Below are 20,742 nucleotides of genomic sequence, written 5' to 3' on the forward strand. Positions count from 1 at the left end.
AGCACAATTTGACAGTTTCTAGAAAAGTTAAGCATCTGCTTAACTTTTTATGCATCTGCCCTATGAACTAATAACTCCTCAGCGCTTACCCCCTAAAATAAAACCAAATATCCATGCAAATAGTTGTACTCAACTGTTCACAGAAACTTTATTCATTGTTGTCAAAAGTTGGGAGCCATGAAATATCCATTAATGAGAAAACGAATATCACTATAAGGGAATACCATTCAAAAATTAAAAAAAAAGAGTTAACTATTGAGTCACTCAGCAACAAAATGAATGCCAAAAACATTGTTAAGTAAAAGATACCAGATACAAGAGAGCACATATTATATGATTCCATTCATGTACGTTTCAACAAACAAAACAAATCTATGTTGGTATATATGAGAAAGTGGTTGCCTCCAGGTGTGTGGGGTAGCCCTTGACTAGCAGGGGGTACAAGGAAATTTCCTGGAATGGTGGCAATGTTCTGTATCTTGCCTTTGGAGAGTTTAAGTGGTCTTAGGCAATTGTCAACTCTTGGGATTGAACACTTAAGATCAGTTTGTGTTATTGCATGTAAATTACACATCATCAAAATATAAATATGTTTGTTGTAAATATATACCATTTATCAACAGGTACAAAGAAAGTGAAGTTATTCACAAAGGGTGGTGACGTTCTGGAACTCTGTACTACTTCTAAATGAAATCAGAGACTCCCCTTGCAAACTCTGTCACCAGAGACAGGAGCATTTCAGAAGGCCGAGACCGAGGGTACGCAAAGGCTGAGAGGACATGTATAACACAAAAGGAAAACAAACAAACAAAAAAAAAAACAGGGAAAAAAGAGTCCAGGGGACGACAACAAAAGTGTGAACCATAAACTTAACCATTTCATAACAGGAGACAACAGCTGTTTCTTCATGAATAGCTAGCAGTTGGCCACTTCATTATAAAATTTAGTCAGACATTTGCAATTAGTTATACATGGTTAATTTAAGTGCTTAAAGTTTTAGATATGAGTTTTTTCCTATATTTGAATACCGACATTTTTCTCAATGAATAATTTTTAAGTTCCAAATGAAGAATGCTTTTAAACTATTAGTTGAAGTAAAAAGATCATATTATGGGAGTGAAAATAAGGAAAATCCTTTAAATCATGTATGTATCATAGCGTAGCCTGGAAAAAATAAAGGACCTTTGACTTGGCCTATTTACGTTTTCAGAATCCCAATTTATTCATCTTTAAAATGGGCATCACAGTTCCTCCCTCAGAGAAGTTTTATGAAGCTTAAAAAAGAAACTACACATAACATATGAAACACAGTGTGTGTGTACTTAGTGATCTCGTGTTTTTTTCCTTACCCACTGCACCCTATCTTCTAGACAGAGAGGAAGGCCAGCTCACAGAATCTGTACCTCAACAGGTATAGTTAGACTTCAACTTCCAAGACGTCAAAGTATACTAAATGGAAGTCATTTTCTTTTCCATAGAAAAACATAAAAACTGAACTGGCCACATCTCTGTAGGAAATTATTCTAGAACTAAACTGCCCTGGGCAAATAGCACACACAGCGCAATAAATTTACATCCAATCTTCATAAGGTCACTTTTTCTGAAAGGTACAAATGGGAGGATTGCTAGTAACTAGTAGTAAAAAAATGTCCTAGAACATGTATCCTCACCTGAGAAATGTCCAGTGTCTACTGGACATGGTACTCTGCCCTACAAGCTGAACACCTGACAAGTCGGGGATAGATTTACTCCAAGAGCAAATGAAATCGAGCAATGTGCACTCCCGCAAAATACATTAGAAATTCAAATTTCTACCTCAGGCAAAACGATTTTGTGACCTAATCATGTTTGCAGATCGATGGTTTTCCCAAGCTGGGTGTTGCAAGAGCACTTGTTCAGTACTTTCCAAAACGCCAGTTGCGTGGGAAAGAAAGACAACGTTTGATGATGTTCTTTTCCTTCATAAATTTCTCCTTCCTCTGAGTTTTTTCTGTAACTTATAAGACTCAGGTCGTTTCCCTAGGGCTGAACAGTGTAAATGATATGCTAAAAACAGTTCTATCCATGCTGTTTCAGTTTCCAGGAGTTTTTAAGTGGAGCACACAACCAATATATATCCAGAAGATACCAACTTCACTTAGAACTGGGCTCTCGAACCCTAACATTGGGCTTCAATCTGAAGCTTTGAAGGCCCCCATCAAACAGCTGGATATTAGAGTGGCCCATTCTCAGAAAATAATTTCCTCACGGTGAGGAAAATAACAAAAACATCACTCTACTTCTCATAATGATCCTCTCCCTCTCATACCCCACCTCCCCATCTGTCAGAGAGGCAGACCCACTGCAATGAATGGGAAGGATGAAGGACGGAGTAGGAGGAAACAGCAGTCATTCTGAATCAACAGTTAGAGTCCGCATTTGTTATAATGATTAATTGCATTTCTGCTAACGTTACTAAGTAAGAATCAATCTTAGGTCCAGTTGTTCAGAGGAATACAAGAACAACAACTAGTTAGAAAATAGCTGCATCAAGGGCACAGATGAAAAGTTATCATTTCTCTTTAAAAATATCTAATATGTACATAAACGAACACGAAATGGAAATGTAACAGATTCATTTGACTGGTTAACCTCAAGTAATGATAAACTCAATAGGAAAAAACAAACAACTTAGTCATCTGACAGTCAACTAACTCCTATTCAGCCAGTAATCAAGAAAGAGCTAATTATCCTGTGTCAGCCTAAGATGATCAATGGTTAATAGGATCAAATATTACAACTAATTTTCTAAATCACATAAATGTTCACAGTCTCATTTCTTAAGCCTTAAAAATATTAGGATCTTAAAATATTAAGTGTTCATAATTATAAACTGTATTTTAAAACTACCTCCTGCCTCCCCCTTCACCACCACCCCTGACCCCAAAGAAAAAACTTAAGAAATGAGAGAAAAAGTGCCAAGAAAAAGACTTTTGTCCATGGGGACTATTAGCATATTAATAAACTGTGTTTCTATGTACACTTCCATCACCAGAGCTAATTGTTAGGTATTTTTAGGAAGAGGTTATTCCTTAATTAACAGCACTTGGTGAATGAAAGCTGGTGGCATTTCTTAAGTTATGTTCAAATTTCACAAGTCTTATTTCACAGCAGGGATTCCAGTTCATCCAACACTTTTATTTAATAACACCTCTGATGAAGGAAGAAAGTCTTTAACAGACCCTAAATAGTCTCCAGAAATAGAAGCCAATGAAGAGCATAATTAATGAATAAGCTAATTATTTATCCCTAAAGCATTAACATACATACACATTTCAAATGAGGGAAATTGAGAGGAATATAGAAACACCTTTGGTGGGTAATATTTCTAATGCTAATATTTCTAAGGACTTAACAAACCCAAGAGTTTAGGGGCAACATTTTCAGTGCGGTGGCACAATGTTTCTATAACTGCCTCTCCCGTAGTCTCTGTCCTGTCTACGCCTTGGGTTTGGAGGGAGGATTTGCGTTTGATCATGAACTTGGAAGAACATGAGACCCGGTAGTCACGGCTTTGCTTCACTGTCATTCTGATTGTTTCTCTGCTTATTACGCCTCTCCACGGTTGTATCAGCAACTCCCACCATCCATTTGAACCATCTCTCCCTCCTCCCCGACTTTTTGATTTCTCCTGTTTTCTGTCATTTCTCTCTCTCTTCTGGCAGAAGGCAAAAATAAATAAATAAATAAATAAATAAATAAATAAATAAATAAATAAATAAATAATAAAAAGCCAGGCTTTGAGGCCTTGTGTGCAGTCTATCAAACCTGGTCCAGATCTCCAGTTCACACTCCACGTCTTTTCCACATGGTACCTCAAAAATCAAGGGAAATGGAAAGGCAGAAACCAAACTCCCAAGCAAATACTTCTCAGTGCCCAGTTTTAACCCCAATTTTTTGTTGTAAAATAGTTTTTCATTTTACTTCTCCTTTTCTTTGAAGAAGTCAGAAATAACAAATTTCGTACCACGCAAGGAAAAAAAAAAAAGTCAAGAAAGAAAAACACTTTAGTTAATAATCCCTTATTTGAATTTTACTACTTAGGCAGGACTGTGAGGCACCAGCCAAAACAATAACCATAAAAACATGCAGCAACTTATACGTATTAATTAATCTCTAACAGTCTTCTAAATATTTTACACATATTAACTTATTGAATCCTCACAACAATCCCAACGAGGTAAATATTATAAATGAAGAAACAGAGGCACTGAGCATTAACTCTCCCAGGGTCACAAAGCCAGTAAACATAACAGGAACCAACAGTCTGCCTTCTTTGCCAACCTGCCAGAACACCCTAAATATTACCATTCCACATGTGTGCTCTGCATTTCACTGGGCATTTCTTCTGCAATTCTAAAGAAATTAGCTTTTCTGGGACCATGATGAGTGGAAATCTCTTCAATACAATATATTTTTTTCTCTATGAAATACCCCCACCATCCATCTATGTTATATATTTTGTGGTAAAGAATGGAAAGGAAAGTGGCATGAGCAAAACTGAAATGCCTCCGTGAAGCATGGTTTCAAGTTCAGTTTTCCCTAGACGAGGCACTGTGGGGTTCTCCAGGTGCAGTGGCATCCCAGAACTTCATCCTGAATTCTCTTGAGACATACTGGCCGACCTGCCTTTAACGTGTCTCCTGGTTTGTCCTTCACTGCTGACCACCAAGACTCCCATAGCTCCCCTGCCTTGAAAACACAAAAATGCATGCTAAAGGGAGAACGTTAAAGGAGAGGGCTCCTTTTAAATCTTCCCTTTCTCGATGCCTATCCTATAGCGTTCTCTCTACTCCAGAAATGTTAAGAATGGCTGTGAGAGATATTGCCTGCGTACTTAATTGTCTAACCAGGAGGTCTGGTTCAAGTGGAGGAAAAGTCAGATCAGGTAGGAAGACTGAAGAATTCAGGACAAAAGACCACTGGAACTTGACATGACTTTCATTGAAAGAGGCCAACTAAAGCTTTTGCCTAGTGCTTCCAGTTACCTCCTCTGTTTGCTTTGGTGCCAGGAGACAACTTCAGGAAAAATAGAGGGGATTCCTGTCTAGTTAGTACGTAAAGGAACAAATTGTGAAATTAGAGCACAGTGTCAGTCCTGGATTTTAGAGTAATTGCAATATCTAGAAAGTTTTGAACCATCATTTAATCTCTTCCATTTGCTTTCTACCTACAGTATTAGTATTCCTTCAGTAACTTCTGAAAACAACAACAACAAAAATACATGCCAAGAGATCAGGCTAGCCTTCCAGAAAAAGAAAAAGATCTGTTCTGGGAGCTGTTGCTCCTACCCAGTTGCCAATTTGGCACTAAGCCAAATGAATTTGAGGGAAAAAAGAAAAAAAAATCCTAGCAAACTATAAACATAAGACAAGCATAAACACAATATGAATACCCTCTTGGAAAAATGCCAGTGTCACCTAAAACCCACTGGTTGGGAAAAGCATAACTCCTTTTCCCAAAGGAAAGAAGAAGTACAAGGACTTACGGTGTCATGAGACTTATCCTTGACATCGTAGACTGTGAGTTTTATTTTGGTCTCCTCATAGATGGGGTACTCAGATGGGAACGTGACGCCGGTCAAAAACAGTGGGTCCCTTGTTCCCTGCAATAGCACAAGCAGAAAACTTTGATTCAATAAGGCAGCAAATGCAGCGGGCAGCGTGCAGTGACATGTGAGAAAGCAGAAAGTGTGTCTGGGTCTGTTTGTTTTTTCTAGGAAATACTTCTATTAGAAGAAAGATCTGAGTTACCAAATGATGCTCGTAGAAACCAACATGGCCCAGGGCCCACAAGTCTGATATAGCTATTGATAGTAAATGGCTCTGCATCATTGTCAGAGCTGCTAAATAGTCTTGAAAAACTATTTTCATTATATGTAGAAGCCTTCTTTAGGGTCAGTTGTCAGTCGATTTAGAATACATTTAATAAACATAACCTTTAATTTATGCATATAAACTAAAATTATTGACTGATCAAATTAAAATGAAGCAATTTTCTCATAAAGAACCATTTGGTAAGCGTATGCTGTCCATTTGTTTCCTTTCTGTAATGATTCAATTGAAAGCCATGCTCTGATAGTGCCCATTTGTTTAGCTGTTTAGATGTTTAGCTGTGTTTTTTCTCAGATCAATTAGAAAGCTAATAAAATAAACTAAATATGATAGATTTGGGGCTATGAGATTACTAGCTCAGAATACAGGACACAGTATATTTCAATGTCTCAGAATTCATTTTCAGAGAGTTGACAGCCAACATTTAATTTTATATCTATATTTAAATACCTATATTGCTGAACAGAATTAAAATTTTTGCTAGAGCTCTGTAAACCAGTTGTCTGTGGAAATTTCTGAAAGCTCAAGTTATTCATTTATTCAGCAAATACTACTGTTTGTTCATCACTGTATTACACTTTGGAACAGGAAGTGAATAAGACAGCCAAAAACAACTGTATATGTTCAAATATAAAATTTGAAGCGTGTCAAAATGTGTCATTTCTTTTACGTTTTGGCAATATTTTTAAAAGAATTAAGTTGGAATAATACCTGAAAAAAATTTTTTTTCATATAAAGGAACCATTTTACAATTTCAGTCAAGTTTTCTTGATATGAATAAGACAATTTTTGTTTGTTCAACTACAGCCTGAACTACAAATTATACCAACATTGGAACCCAGATTTTCCATAGGGCAGACTCAGGGATGTGTGCAAGATCTGGGTCACTCCCATTAGAGAAATGAGTGGAGTTCAGTCTGAATCATTTCTTCCATCAACTGCATCAAGACCCAGGGCAGCACTGAGCCCGCAGGGTCTGGGGTAGGTTGTTACAGAGAATCTCATCATTCAAAACAGGGCTCACAAGTCTAAGAAAAGCAGGCACAACCCAGGGAGTTTATTTAGAGTGTACTTTCATTAGTCCCGGATGTTCAAATAAGTATCTCCCATCACCTAAGGTTGTGAAATATGTGTGATAAGAACAAAATAATCAAAAGGGGAACATTTCCTCTTTTGAATCTGATCCAACAGAATAACAAGTTTCCTCTCAACATATACTGAACGTTATATTAGTAACAATAAGTGTAACTAGGAAATCTCTCATCTGAAGAGTAATGTTTGCACCTTTGGCCTTGAAACATCACAGTTTCTCCAATTAATCACCTAACTTTCTTTGATAAAAGACAGACACCCACGACTGAGAATACAGTTTCCACAGACAGGCTGAAGAATACAGGAGCAAATGAAAAGGACAAACACATGGACCACGTTTAAAATTTCGCTGGGTATGTTATGACTTTCTTTTTCTCCCCCAAAGCAATATTCATTCTGTTTCATTTAAAATTTGTATATATATTTTTTTCTGTATTTGGTACTCTATTCAAAGATTCAAAATGGGAATTTTCCTTTGTATTTACTAAAGAAAAATAAGGTCTTTTATGAAAAAGGCAAGTTCTTCCCCCATTTGTTTATTCTGGGAAATTACCAATGCATATTTAATAATCCATCAGGTATGCTTTCCCAAATGACAGAGGACAGTAACACAGCATAGCCACAGGCCATGAGCTAACTTATTTCAGCTGCTTGCTCAAATTGAGAGAAAGAGAGAGACAGAGAGAGAGAGAGAGAGAGAGAGAGAGAGAGAGACAGAGAGAGAGAGAGACAGAGAAACAGACATGCAGACACACAGCATGCTCACCTCCACAATTTCCGTGCTGGAGTATCTTGTCAGCCCCTGCTCGGCGGGGTGGATTACTGAGATCTGCACCAGAGTATTCAGCTTCCTATCTCGGACAGGAGCCACCAGATCCTTGCACGCTGGCAATGGCAGAGCAAAGAGAAAGAAAAGAAATTGATACCATATCTCAGGGAAAACTTCGGTCCCGGGCTGGAAGTAAGCTGAGCTATCACGCTGAATGAAATCTCCGGAGACTGGGGCTGATTTTACAGAGGAAGTCCCTTGGAAGTACCTTACAGAAATAGGAAGTCACGTGCTAAAGAGCTGAATTGAGAGTTCATTTCCACTGACCACATTTGCAGCTCTTGCAAGTCTCGACTGTCCTGGGATCCCAGATCTAATGTGTGACTTGGCACACACAGTTCAGGGACTTCAGTGGCTTTAAAGAGTCATTAAGCCCTGGGCTTTAAATCACACTAAGTAAACTGAGTCGGGGCAAGTCCGGAAACCACGCTGTTTCACATTGACACTGGCTGGATTAGTTCAAGCATTCCAATGCATACTTGCTCCTTACCTAGCTATTCACTAGAGCTGGCCTCCTACAGTCACACACAGGGACACATACTGAAAGAGAGAGGACCTCCCTACCACAGCAGCTCACAAGCTACCGAGAAAGGCAGAGGCGGCAGAGGAGGGGTTAAAAACGACCTCTGTCTGGGATTCCAGCCAAGTCTGGGAGAGAGAAATGTGGAATACGGATGGGTTAAATTCTTGCCCAGGGGCCACAAAAGTAAGAACTTTCCCTTGAGACACCAGGCTCATATTACAGAATCTCATCACCATACCATATTTACTTGAATATTTTCTCCTCCCACATATCATTGCCACGATTTGGGAAAGAAAAAACAAACAAACAAACAAACAAAGAACAACATATATATATATATATATATATATATATATATATATGTTCCTTTGCAGCAAGTCCAACTTCTCACTGTGTTTCCACCCTGGGGTTGAAATAGTAATTTTGCTACCTACAGTTGGATCCTTAAGTATGATGACAAGGGTCCTCACCAGAGGGGGCTCAAATTAGGCTCAGGTGGTGAGGCTGGAGCTGCGGTGGGGGACTGAGAAGCAGCCCTGGTCCTAGATTCAAAGTGACCGTGTGCTGGGCTCTGCACGTCCCTACCCCATGCCTCTGAGCAGCCAGTGCAGAAAAGGAAGGAAGGACAGGTGCATTTGAACTACTGGGACAGAGGAGCCACGACTTAAATCTGAAACTTGAAAGCAAAGAAAATCATAAATGTAATTATCACCTTTCAGTCGCTTACAGGTCATCTCATTTTATAGAAGCAGGATGGGATACAGGAAAAAACAGGAACAAAACAGGCCTGGTTTTCCTCAAGTTATACCGGCTAAGCAATGCAGGGCAAATGATTTAACTTAACTCCTTCTTGCCAGACTTTGAGATCCTTTTACTCCTGGAGGGTATCCTGTCCTAAGTTTTCTTTATTTAAACCACATGCTCTAGCTTAGGAAAGCATGTGTGGAAAAAATAACAGCTACAGTTTATTTAGCCTTCACTATTTTTGAGGCATTGTGCTATTTATCTCTTTATTTCTCAAAACTGTGCTTTGAATCATTTCAGTTTTACATATGAAGAACTATTAGCTTAGAAATATTAAGTACTAACATTTACACGACGAGCACTCTCTGGTAGTTTGCTTACATCACACACCCTGAGCTCCATTTCTTTTCCTGGTACCCCAAATCTCTGTCCTGGCACCCCAAATCTCTGACACTTCTCTTTGGAAGACCCAGTACCAAGACTCTTCTCAACCCGAGAAATCGACAGTTTTATAAAATTCTCATGTGGGGTTTCAATAATGTCAACATAGCACAGGAAGGAAAAAAAAAGTTAGATGTAGACATTACTGTTCTTTGGTGGTTGTCTTGATCATTTCCTCTACTTGCCTTATGAGTGTCATTTTATCCTTCTCTTGGCTTTGTGCTCACAGTGTACATATAGCTCTCTCTGTCCTCCGATAGTCACAGGTATCTGTCCTTAGATTTTTAAAGCTGGAATCAATTTATTTCAAACACATGCATCTTGACCACTTTCTGCTTCCAGCCTCATCGCTACCTTACAAGCTTATGATACATTTGCTCGAAAAAAGTTACTTCTTTTCTGATTTCTTATCAGGTTCCATTGTGGGCTGTGGTTATTTCCCAGAAGTGAGCATCTGTTCTCCATTTTACCAGAGAAATTCTCAGCCTCACTCCTGATAAAAACAGAGAAAAGCTCCATTACATTGAAATGTCCTGTCCAAACCAATTTGCAGATCCCCCAATACTGATGAAGTAAAAACAGTAACAATGACACTGTATTTATTTATGTTCTGTATCTAAAAACAGGCATAGGAAACAATAACACCTGAAGTCATACCTTGGCTGCATGTACCTCTTTTCTTCTCAACAGCCCAGAGAATTTGCTGTTCCCCAAAGCTTATGCAGCAAGATGTCATGCAAAGGCCCCCAGTCAGTCAGGATCCCTGAGCTGTACTCCCAGGTTGCCTTTCCTAATTATGTGACATTAAGTCACAAACCCTAAGACACTCAGTTTCCTCGTCTCTCTACCTATTTCTCAGGATGGAGGTGAGGAAGAAATTATACCCTTTTTATGAATGCATTTTGTTTGCTATGCAAAATGAAATTTACTAATATCATGATACTAATATTTACCAATATGAATACCAACATTTACCAACATTTATTGTTGTGTTAATCTGTACGATTTTTTTAAATTGACTCAGTCATATTCAGACGGCTCCTTAAAAGCTGTCAACCAGGTCTCATATTTCTTTGTAAACACCAAACCCAGTACATGAGTCATTGCATTTCATAAAGTGAAACCCATACACACCACTGAGCTACACGTACTGAAACTGCCCCACTGGAGGGGTGATAAATGATGAGCGATTGCAGTGCTTCATGGGGTAATTACTCGTCTGGTCACTGTAAAGTCTAACATAGGAATTACTCAGTAGACAATAAAGAAGACTGAAAACTCTGTTCACCACTGCCCATTCACCAAACAAAGCTCTGCTCTCAGAGTGGCCTGCGTGGCCTTCCTCAACTCATAAGACTGAAAGAATGCTTTGGGGTTTTGCTTCTGCTGTTTTGTTTTGTTTATTTAAGAATTCTTGACTCATATGGGTAGTAATAAATTAATGCCTCTTGGCAATCATTCATTCATTAGTAGATTTTTACTTTTATGTCTGCCTTTTTACTGGCTTTGTTTTGGACTGAACTATTTAAAAGTATTCTCAGAGCCCAGAAGAGTTTAAGTATACAAGATATTGATAGGTTGGGATTCAAATGTGCTTGTGTCCACTAAATTGACAGTTCAGTTTTTTTTTTTTTAAATTTTGTTTAATATACTGAGAAGAGGAAAAATAACAATGTAGAACAGTAATAATAATAAATAAATAAAAAGCCCTACAATTTGAAACTTTTCTTTAGAAAAAGTGAGAGCTAGGAGTGTCTCTTTTTCCTGTTAACTTTGCTATGGTAATTAGAAATGCGAGGGTTCGCTTTCTGTTGTTAGTGGTTATGAGTGAGATGCCCACGGGTGTCTCTAACTCAGATTTGTATGGGAGCCCAGGGACTCTCACTCTCCTAGAAGCGAACCCTCAGTAGAAGAGCAATGATTAAAATAAATGGAGCTTCCACATCTCAGGGGAGGCTGGGGGCAGGCTAGGCACTGAGCACATGGGAAAGCGTAGGCTGCCTCAAAAGAGGGGCCCTCTATTCAAATCCATTGCCTGAAGGAATGAAAGCCCACTGGCTTGATGTGAGGATTTGTTCAAAGCTTGAAATCACAGTCAGTGTGTAGGGAGAAGCTAGAAGAGCCACAGAAAGTACACCTGCAACTACATTCCAGGCCAAAGAACTGGAAATTGCCAACCTCTGGTCTCGATGCTTAAAAATACTACTTGGATCCTTCGGAAGAGAGCGCAGATCATCCTTTGTTCCTGCCAGTCTAATATTTGAGAGTCCAGAAGTTAAGGGGCAGGAGTCTCGTGGGTTCTTGTTGAGTTAATGTTCTGTCTACCCCAAAATACAGTTTTTATAAAAGGTCAATTTTTGTTTCATTCAGCCACTTCCCTAAAGCGATGGGTAAGACTCTTGCAACCCAGAACAGCGCTGTATTTACTTTTCAAATTCTAAATGTTTGGTCAGGTTTCTCAGAAATGTCACATACATATCCTGCTCCCTATACTTCAGAAAATTAGATGCCACTAATCAACTGATATGTTAATTTGGGTTATACGTCCAGCCCAGTAAATTACTGGACTTCATTATGTAGTTTTACAGTTACTATTCTATACCAAGGATTACATCTAGATTAAATCAATTTACATCATACATTAAAAGGTGTATGTAGCACTTAAGAAGCCTAATAGCCCCTTCCTCTCTACTAACTTTGCCATTATACAACACTTTCCTATTTTTAGTTCCTTCTGCCTTTTTGTTCTTTATTCTTGCTTTTTATCAGGAATTTTAGGACAGCAGTCTTGTGAAGACTAGGGCCTTCAGAGTCCTGAGCGGATTCAGACAACACTGTCCCATCCCCAGGGCACTGCATTCCATGAGAACTGCGTGTTACGAAAGGACAGAAAACACACTGTGCCCACCTCATACTAACCTCCACACGAGAATTTCATAAATCGTTCGGAATGTTATTGACTTTTGAATATTTTCTTAAGGCTATTTGTTAGAAACATGTGACTGCATATCATGCTGAGCTGATTTATGGCCATTAAATATATGTCCTTTGATGTTCATTCTGTATTCTCTGTGGAATCTTTAATGGTTTCTAACAGCTCTTCACTTGAGTTAATGATCATTATTATGAGAGTTTCGAATGAGTGGGCCTCAGGAGGAGAATGAGGGGGCCCAACAGTATGGCAGAGTGGAGAAGAAGATGACCAAGAATATTCTGGAAGTGAGAATAGCTGAGGGACCTTGAGAAGAGTGATGTCTGCGATTGATGTCTATTATGTAGATTTAAATTGTTGGCCAGGATATACATTCCATGGTTTTCTTTTAAACCTATTAACCTAATATTAAAATTAGTTTCTAGCTGTCACTTAGCACATGACAACTGCTAGTTAGGTATGCCCCCAAAATACCTTCTTTACCGGCCTCAAAAAAAAAAAAATACGTTTTAGGATCTATGTTCCCCAAATACCTAAAGAGCTAGCAGCATTCAGTTTGGCTCTTTGGGACGATTCTTTTTTTATTTTACCAGATTGTCACCCCTTGCAGGTGGGGCCTTTCTCTTATTCACTAGTCTAACCCTTGCATTAGTAAAGAGGAAGTACTCAATAAATGTTTGCTGAATTGAAAAAAAGTGTCTCTGATTGACTCTAGTGTCACACCTTGCCCCTGTTCATTTTAGCTTATTTTCAATGGATCAAGCCTATTTTCTGTAATTTTTCTCACTTGGTATCGTTCTTTTGTGTTCTCTTCTCTGCTGTCTCAAACATCCTCACATGATTCTCTCATCACTCTGAAAGGTGAGGTTGTTGGAGTCATCATTTGTATATTCATGAGACTTTGGACTATGGGTCAGGAATACAACCCTCTTAACAAACCACAGCTTCTCCCTTCGGTTAAGTAACCATTTTTAAAGTCTTTATATAAATAAAATAAAAATGTGTTATTTTCCCTTTAATTGTTATGTGGGAGATTTTTATTAACACACATTCCTCTAAAGAATACGTGAACGATGCATAGCTGCCAACATAAGCGATGCTTTCTTTTTTGGGAAAATGAAAAAGATTGCTGTGGAAAACATGATTAAAAACCTTGGAATTGTTATTTTTTTCTTTGTTAATTTTTCTTCTGTTTTTTTTTTTTTAAGTCACTGAGTTCGAAATATTAATGTTCCAAATTCAAAATTAGGGTCTTTCAAGGAGAATACGTATATCCACATAACTTGAACAAACAGCATTCATTTTAAGTTTCCAGAAAGTCAGGGGATAAAAAGTAATTCAGTGGTTAACACTGAAAGATAAGAAATCAACCCAAGGAATCAACACACACACACACACACACACACACACACACACACACACACACGAAATAAACAAACAAATAAATAAAGCCATCCTAAATGAAAGAATTCCTTAGACATACTAAAATGATGCTAGATTTTTTTGGTCCTATATACTACAACAATAAAATGCTAATTTCGTACAGATGTTTAGGTTGTTCTCATTTAGGATTATACATGAAGCTGGCCAAGAAGATGGGGGTGGGAGCAGGAAGCACGGTGTACTGCGTACTTGCCACGTGCCAGGTGGAATTCTATTTACCCTCGTGTGAGCTCACGTCCAGAGCTACCATGTATCTATTGCTGCCTCATGGCTCCATTAGTTCTATCCCCATGTTTAAAACTAATCAGTTAAATTTGTAGGTCACAACATATGGTTCAATGATGAAGACTATTTTTCATGTATTTATCTTTTACCAATAGCTCAGTATTTGGCAGCCTGAGTGAAGATTTCATCAATAACACCATTCCGCTCCCTCTGGTCTTCTGCATGATCAGCGGTGATTTAGCTTTGTAACAAGAATTTTAAGACTCTCAACACTCTGATAATAGAATTCAAATAAAATTTCAGGAAAGGATGAGACTAATACCATAGGGAGGAAGCAGATGACAGAGTTATTGAGGAATATAGGTAATAATTTGCCAGAGGAAATTTAAGAGATTTTGTTACAGCAATATTGCCTCAGAATTCTTGCTACACTGAGAGCTGAGCACTACTGCTCCTAAATTTCATTACAATGGATTCACGTATAAATTAAACTGATGTCTTTGATATAAAAAGCTAGATTCAGATTGTTGGGAAATAGGTTCTGAAAGAAAATGTGTCACTTTTTCCCCCAAATAACAGAACAATATAAAAACATGCCGCCATATTTTATAGGTATCTGTATATGTTAAATAAAAATATGCTGGCCTTTTACAAGAAAAAAGAAGTGGCTCAGAAGATTACATTCACTTCTTTAGTTGGGAACATTATATGTATGAAAATAAACTACCCACTCAGTACCGTTTGTCAATTTAAGTATCGTTGAAGAATCTAGAGAGAGAGAAAGGCGGCACCTCTGCCTGGAACAATGGCGCTCTGGGAAATGCTCTTTGATTATCCCTGTTCCCGAGATGCCAGCTGTACAGAAGACAGCATATTTACATATGAAAAGAACAAATTTGGTTTAAATCACTATTGTCAGTACGAGAAGACTCCCATTCTCCAGCATGTCCCATTCCCTCTGTTTCTCTCATGTCAAGCCTCAGAAAATTCTAATTTGTCTTATTTTCATGAATATTGTCTACGCAGCTGAGAATTCATCCTCAAGCCACTGAATTAAAATCAAATCTGTGCTTGTGTCTCTTCTGGTTTGATATCCCACACTAGATGCCGTACACCCCAAACTGGCCTGGCAGCATCTCCTAACACTGCATGCAGACTTGGCTCTCTGTGTGCAGCCTCCAAAGCCACGTTCCACTTCACAAATAACAAGTGCTCGCAGCACTCGGCTGTTCTTTTCAGCAGGAACATATGTGCTGCTTAAGAAAGAATGAAAATGTCATTCCAATAATGGGAGCAGGTCTTTCTGAATACTGAAAGAAATATCGTGAGTCAGTTAATGGAAATCTGTAGTGTCAGAACCAGGATCGCAGAAGGAGGAGGAAGAAACACAGGAACAACCTGAAGGCTATTACCTGCCCAGAAGCCAAGATGACGACATTTTTTCCAGAACTACCAGTTTGACATGAGAGGCAACAGTATCCCCATTCAGGACAAGCATAGAGCCCATCAGTGGATCCAGCAGTGCGTGTGGGTTAGTGGGATGGGGCTGATTCCTTGATTTACTTCGGAACCTAAAAATGAGGCCATTGTGGCTGATGGGGGCAATTACAGGAGGGGCAGCAGGAAAGTCAGGGCCTGAGTCACCAAAGGTGGGTGGCTAAGAGAAGCGCGCCCAGAGTTGTTGAACTCCAACTGAGGACACAAGATGTTGTCTAGGAGGTATTTGGAAGTTTGAGGAAGAGTAAAGGAAATAGGGATCTGGAAGCTTGCCTTCAGGGGTTGACAGTCTTCCGAGGGAATCTGAGGTCCATTTGTCAGGGCGAAGTAGCAAACAATCTAGAAAGCAGTTTCAATCCAGATGATTTCATGTACAACACATTGACTCATGGTCTGGGTTTCACCAAACCCTGACTGAGGCATTTTTTAGACATGTTTTCCCCAACCAAAATGTTTTAAAAGAATTGTGTTGTATACATTGCACCTAAACACTTGCATTTTAGAAGGTGGTGCTTAAATTAAGGTTGTTTTTCTTTTTAATTTCAGAAACATTTTTCCCTATAAATGTATTGAGCTTAGTAATTAACTGTGGCATTAATAGCATTTTTTTAAATGAAATTACTGCCCGGCTGATGCCAAGTATTTTAGAAGTCAATTGAAAGTATTAAATCAAAGCCATAGATAGAGTAGGAAACAGTGGGGAAAGGGAAGAATGGGAGTAATAGATGGTTTGGGGGGATAATTAGCATCTCATTTTATTGTCTCCATCTAGAACATGTTTGGGGGAGGACAAGTTTTGAAGAGCTTGAAAGAGATAACTCCCATTTTTCTTGAGTCTCTTGAGTCGTCATATGTCTGATTCTCCCGTAGACAAAAGAAAATCTCAATTTTCATGTTTAGTGTAGGGCTTTAAGGGTGTCATTTCTTCCATCATAAGATGGTTGACTCACAGGAAATAAAACAAAGTTGGTACCGATAAGCTAAAGCTAGAAATGACTAGTGACCCAGGAGACATGAAACAAGAGGAGGAGGATGAGTGAGTCTGTAGGTGGGAAAACAGATATGGGCTAGCTGGAGGGCAGAGAGGGTCTAATTATTCAGAGCAAAAGCCACAAGTTTAACACTACGTTGAAACAATGTAGATCAGACGAGTTGAAAGTGGTTCTAGGAGAAACCAGAGTTTGAAGAGAACAAAGAGCATATGTTTCAGAACAGCTGGGGTTTCCAAAAAGAGCAGTTTAAACCTAAAGCTCAGCAAAGTGCCTGCTAGGTGGAGAACTGCTTCACAGCCCTAGCTATACAGGAAGTAGTGTCAGGGCAAAGGAGTGGTTTACACTACCCACATTCAATTAAAGAAGAACCACCTTCTCAGCTCTCCCAGGACACGTGGTCGACTAGGTGAGGTAAGAATATGAGACGTCTTCTATTTGAAGGTCTCTGTTGCACTTCTTCCTTGCTCTGTGTAAACAACCAAAGGATCAGGGTGATAGGTTTCAGTCCTGACTGGGAACAGTACAGCCCATGCCCTTGTACTATTGCCTTCTCTCAGGGATACGTGGTGGAGGCTGAAACGTGAGCTCAAATCTCTGGACCCCAGCCCATGCCTACTGTTTTAGTTACCTGCTATAATTCTTGCTATCTGTATATGCATGTTCTTAAGATCACCTCTGTAAGAAAATGGCTTGCTTTCTGATGCTGTCATAATGTAGAAATCTTGAAGTTCCTTTGTGAAGAATTTGGGGCATAAAATTCGACACAGGTAAGCAATCGTCAGCTATACAGTCTAGTTACAGAACTCATTTGTTCAGTTCAGCCTATGACGAATGCTTCCTCTCAGTTCCTTCTAGAAGAACCTCAAGGGCAGTAAGGCTCTATCTTTCCTAATAGAATTTACTAACAACAAAATATCGATGGTTAAATAATTGTATTCATTGGAAATTTTTAAATGAATTGCTTTTTACAAACAACGTATTAGTAATAATTACAGAACATTGCAAAGGAATAGATAAATATATAAATTTATTTTATGAAGAAATGTGAGAGGGAAAAAGCAATGGCACCCATGCATATGTTCAATTCATGGATATTTACTGACTGTCTAATATGCCCAACGTGATTCTAGGTGACAGTTTCATAGCAGTGAATGAGATGACAAACTTCCTATTTTATGGATCTTATATAGTCTAGTGGTCTAATGGGACATGAAGTTTAAAAAAATAGTTTAGTGAGAATTTTAAACAGGGTGATTAAATTAAGAGGTTTGGGGGGAGCATGCATGAATCAGAAAAATCTTCTCTGATGAGGTGACTTTGAGCTGTGAGCTAAAACATACCAAGGAGCCAGCATGGGGTGGCGGGTGGGGGCGGGCAACAAATGCAAAGACTCAAACCTCTGGCCTGTTTGAGAAGCAAAAAGATGACCAAGGAAGTCGATGGAGAGTGAGCTAGCCGTTTAGCACACAGGTAAGGGATAATAGCCTGAGCAAAGTCTTTGTGGAATATGATGAGGCATTTTGATTTTATTCTGAGTGAATGGAAGCCATTGGAGGATTTTAACGAGGGAAGTGAAGAAATCGCAGTTATATTTTTAAGAGACCGTTGTGGCTCTTCTGTCAGGAGGGGACTATGCTGGAGCAAGAGCCGAGGCAAGGAGACCCAGGAGGACATCCCTAACTGGCCTGGGTGAGAGCTGAGAGCAATTTAGAATTGAATGACAGCAGTGGCAATGGAGACAAGTGGTCAAATTCAGAATACTTTTTACAACATAGAAGTGATAGGACTTGATGGATTTGATGTGAGGTTTGGAGAAAAGATGAGTCAAGAAAATCATAGTTTGGGGATCTGCATAACTGAGTGAATGGCAATGTATTTTACGGAGCTGGGCATCAAGAGGAAACACAATGCTTTGAGGGGCAGGAATGGGAATAAAAAAATCAGGTTTAACTACCATCAGTTTGAAATACCTCCGAGATGAGCAACTGGAGATATCTATTAGCCAGTTGAAAATGGGAGTAGGGAGCTCCATGGAAACAGGAGGGCAAGAGTTACAAATTTTGGAAACAGGCTCATAAACGTTATTTAAAGCCACAGACTTTGAAATTGCTTAGAGCGAGAGGGTATTTAAGCTTCATGAGTACTGGGATAGTTCTGAATTTGGACAAGTTTTGACCTGGGAATGCCTTTTTGCTCCGACTTACTTCTGCCACCTAACCACTAAAAGTAATAGCCGAGAGCAATCTCTGTCTTGAGTAAAGCAGAGGTGATGCAGGAGTGAGGGGCAGAGGACTTGAAAAGCTTTGGGCTTTCTAGTACCAGACACATGACCACAGGCAAGTCACTTAACCCCTCTGAGAGTCGGTTTCTTCTGTTGTGACATAGGGAGAGCACCACCTTTGCCAGCTACAAAAGGTCAAAACCCAAGTAAAAAAGCATTTTGGAAAAGACTGTTGTGGACGATGGACATGACAAGGGACTTTTTTTTTCTTTTCTTTTCTTTTTTTTTTTTTTTTTTAAATCCTGTGCTCCTCCTAGGTCTCTTCTCTTGCCCATGGCATGGTTTCCAGGTAGCCTAGGATACATTCAGATGCCATCTGCTCAAAAAGAAGGCTGGCTGACACAGACAGCAGCATCATAACCTTGGTGGCTTTTGACTTTACACAGGCAAAGCCACCTAACGAACAAAGCCCCTAGGTAGTCCCGACTCCTCAGTTACCCACCCATAGCAACAGATGCTAGAAAGGTAGATCCAGTGACCAGCCGTTCTCAGTAATTAGACAACGGAGGGAAGAAAGTAATTAGGTGAATCACACAGAAAGAGAAGGAAACTGGATGGGGCATGTTGATTATAGATAAAAGACACAAATTAAGAAGTTAGAAAGTGAACGTTAAAAAAAACCCAAAACTCAAAAAACAAATAATTTCCTAAACCTATGTGGAACAATCAATTTAGTCTATGAAGTTAAACCTGGTCACTGACCTACTTTAATGAAAAGTTCCTATGATATATTATTCAGAAAAAAATGTGACAAGAAGAATAGATATAATTTACCGCAGCAAAATTCAGTTAAATGATACCGTCATGACAAAATGATACCGTCATGACAAAAAGGAAGTGGGAGGAAGAGAAGTTTGAGATCTTATATACATCTCATTTATTAGCTGATGTCAGGTATCTCAACCTCTTCAAAGAGTGCCAAGCTAAAATTTAGACCAGTGACAATAAGGATAGACTACCTTCCAACAGCAGCACACATTACATTGTGAGTGCCCAGAAACCACTATCCACATGACAGACCTATTAAGAAGCTCTAATTCGTTCATTTTCTCATCTTTCAATTAAATTTCTATTTATTTCAGCAGTACAAAAACATTATGCTGGTCTTAGATAACTTTTTGTTGTCTTCCCTTTTCCATTCCTGTACTTTTAATAACCAACCACAAAGGACATGGTCTTTGGAGTTAAAAATCTATATTTCTCTACTTCCTAGCCTTATGCCCTTGGGCAAGTGACTGAATTGCTCTGTGAAATATGAATAGTGGGAAGTCTGTTGTAGGAGCAGAGATAAAAAGTGAAATGGGTACAGCCTAATACCTGGCCGTCAGAGGAGTTCAATAAGTGAATGCAATTATTATGAACAAAAATACAGTGTCGAGAACCCCTGCTCAAGGAAGTACTCCCTGAGTGTGATGAAGTGATTCACCCAAGGTTATATTCAAAATGATGAAGGTTAACCAATCATTAAGCGTATGTCAGATACTAGTTTAAGTGCCTTATGTATATTAACTCATTTAATCTTAACAAGAACCTTATAAGGTAGATACTGATGCCCTTCCCATTTTATAGATAAGAAAACAGAGATTTGGAGACATTGTATAATTTTTCTAAGGCCACGTGTCTGGGTAGAAACAAAGACGGGATTCAAATGCTACATAGCAGTAAGCTTCCCACTCCCGTCTTTAGCTGGCTAGCTATATTGCCTTCCTACTCCGATTATAGACTGAAATCTGAGCCTGAAATGCAAATCCATTTCTATTAGTTGACTATTATTTTTGTTGTGCTGTTAATAAATGGTTCTAAAAAATGTCTCCTCAAAAGTAGTTGGTCCTCCATATCAGCAGTTTTCACATCTGCAGATTCAATCAAC

General features: G+C 38.9%; 1 protein-coding gene across 8 annotated transcripts in view; it reads right to left on the minus strand.

The window, feature by feature from the left end:
* INPP4B (inositol polyphosphate-4-phosphatase type II B) overlaps positions 1-20,742 on the minus strand; it is a 613,177-nt gene that overhangs the window by 260,736 nt on the left and 331,699 nt on the right. For all 8 annotated transcript variants that reach the window (XM_033135157.1, XM_033135154.1, XM_033135152.1 and 5 more), the window contains 2 exons: positions 7,732-7,850; positions 5,528-5,644 (listed from right to left, as the gene is read on the minus strand). In XM_033135157.1, coding sequence (XP_032991048.1) covers positions 5,528-5,644; positions 7,732-7,850 — 236 coding nt within the window. The remainder of the gene's footprint in view (positions 1-5,527; positions 5,645-7,731; positions 7,851-20,742) is intronic.

This window comes from Rhinolophus ferrumequinum, chromosome 18 (genome assembly GCF_004115265.2).
Source record: "Rhinolophus ferrumequinum isolate MPI-CBG mRhiFer1 chromosome 18, mRhiFer1_v1.p, whole genome shotgun sequence".
In the NCBI taxonomy this organism is placed as follows: domain Eukaryota; kingdom Metazoa; phylum Chordata; class Mammalia; order Chiroptera; family Rhinolophidae; genus Rhinolophus; species Rhinolophus ferrumequinum.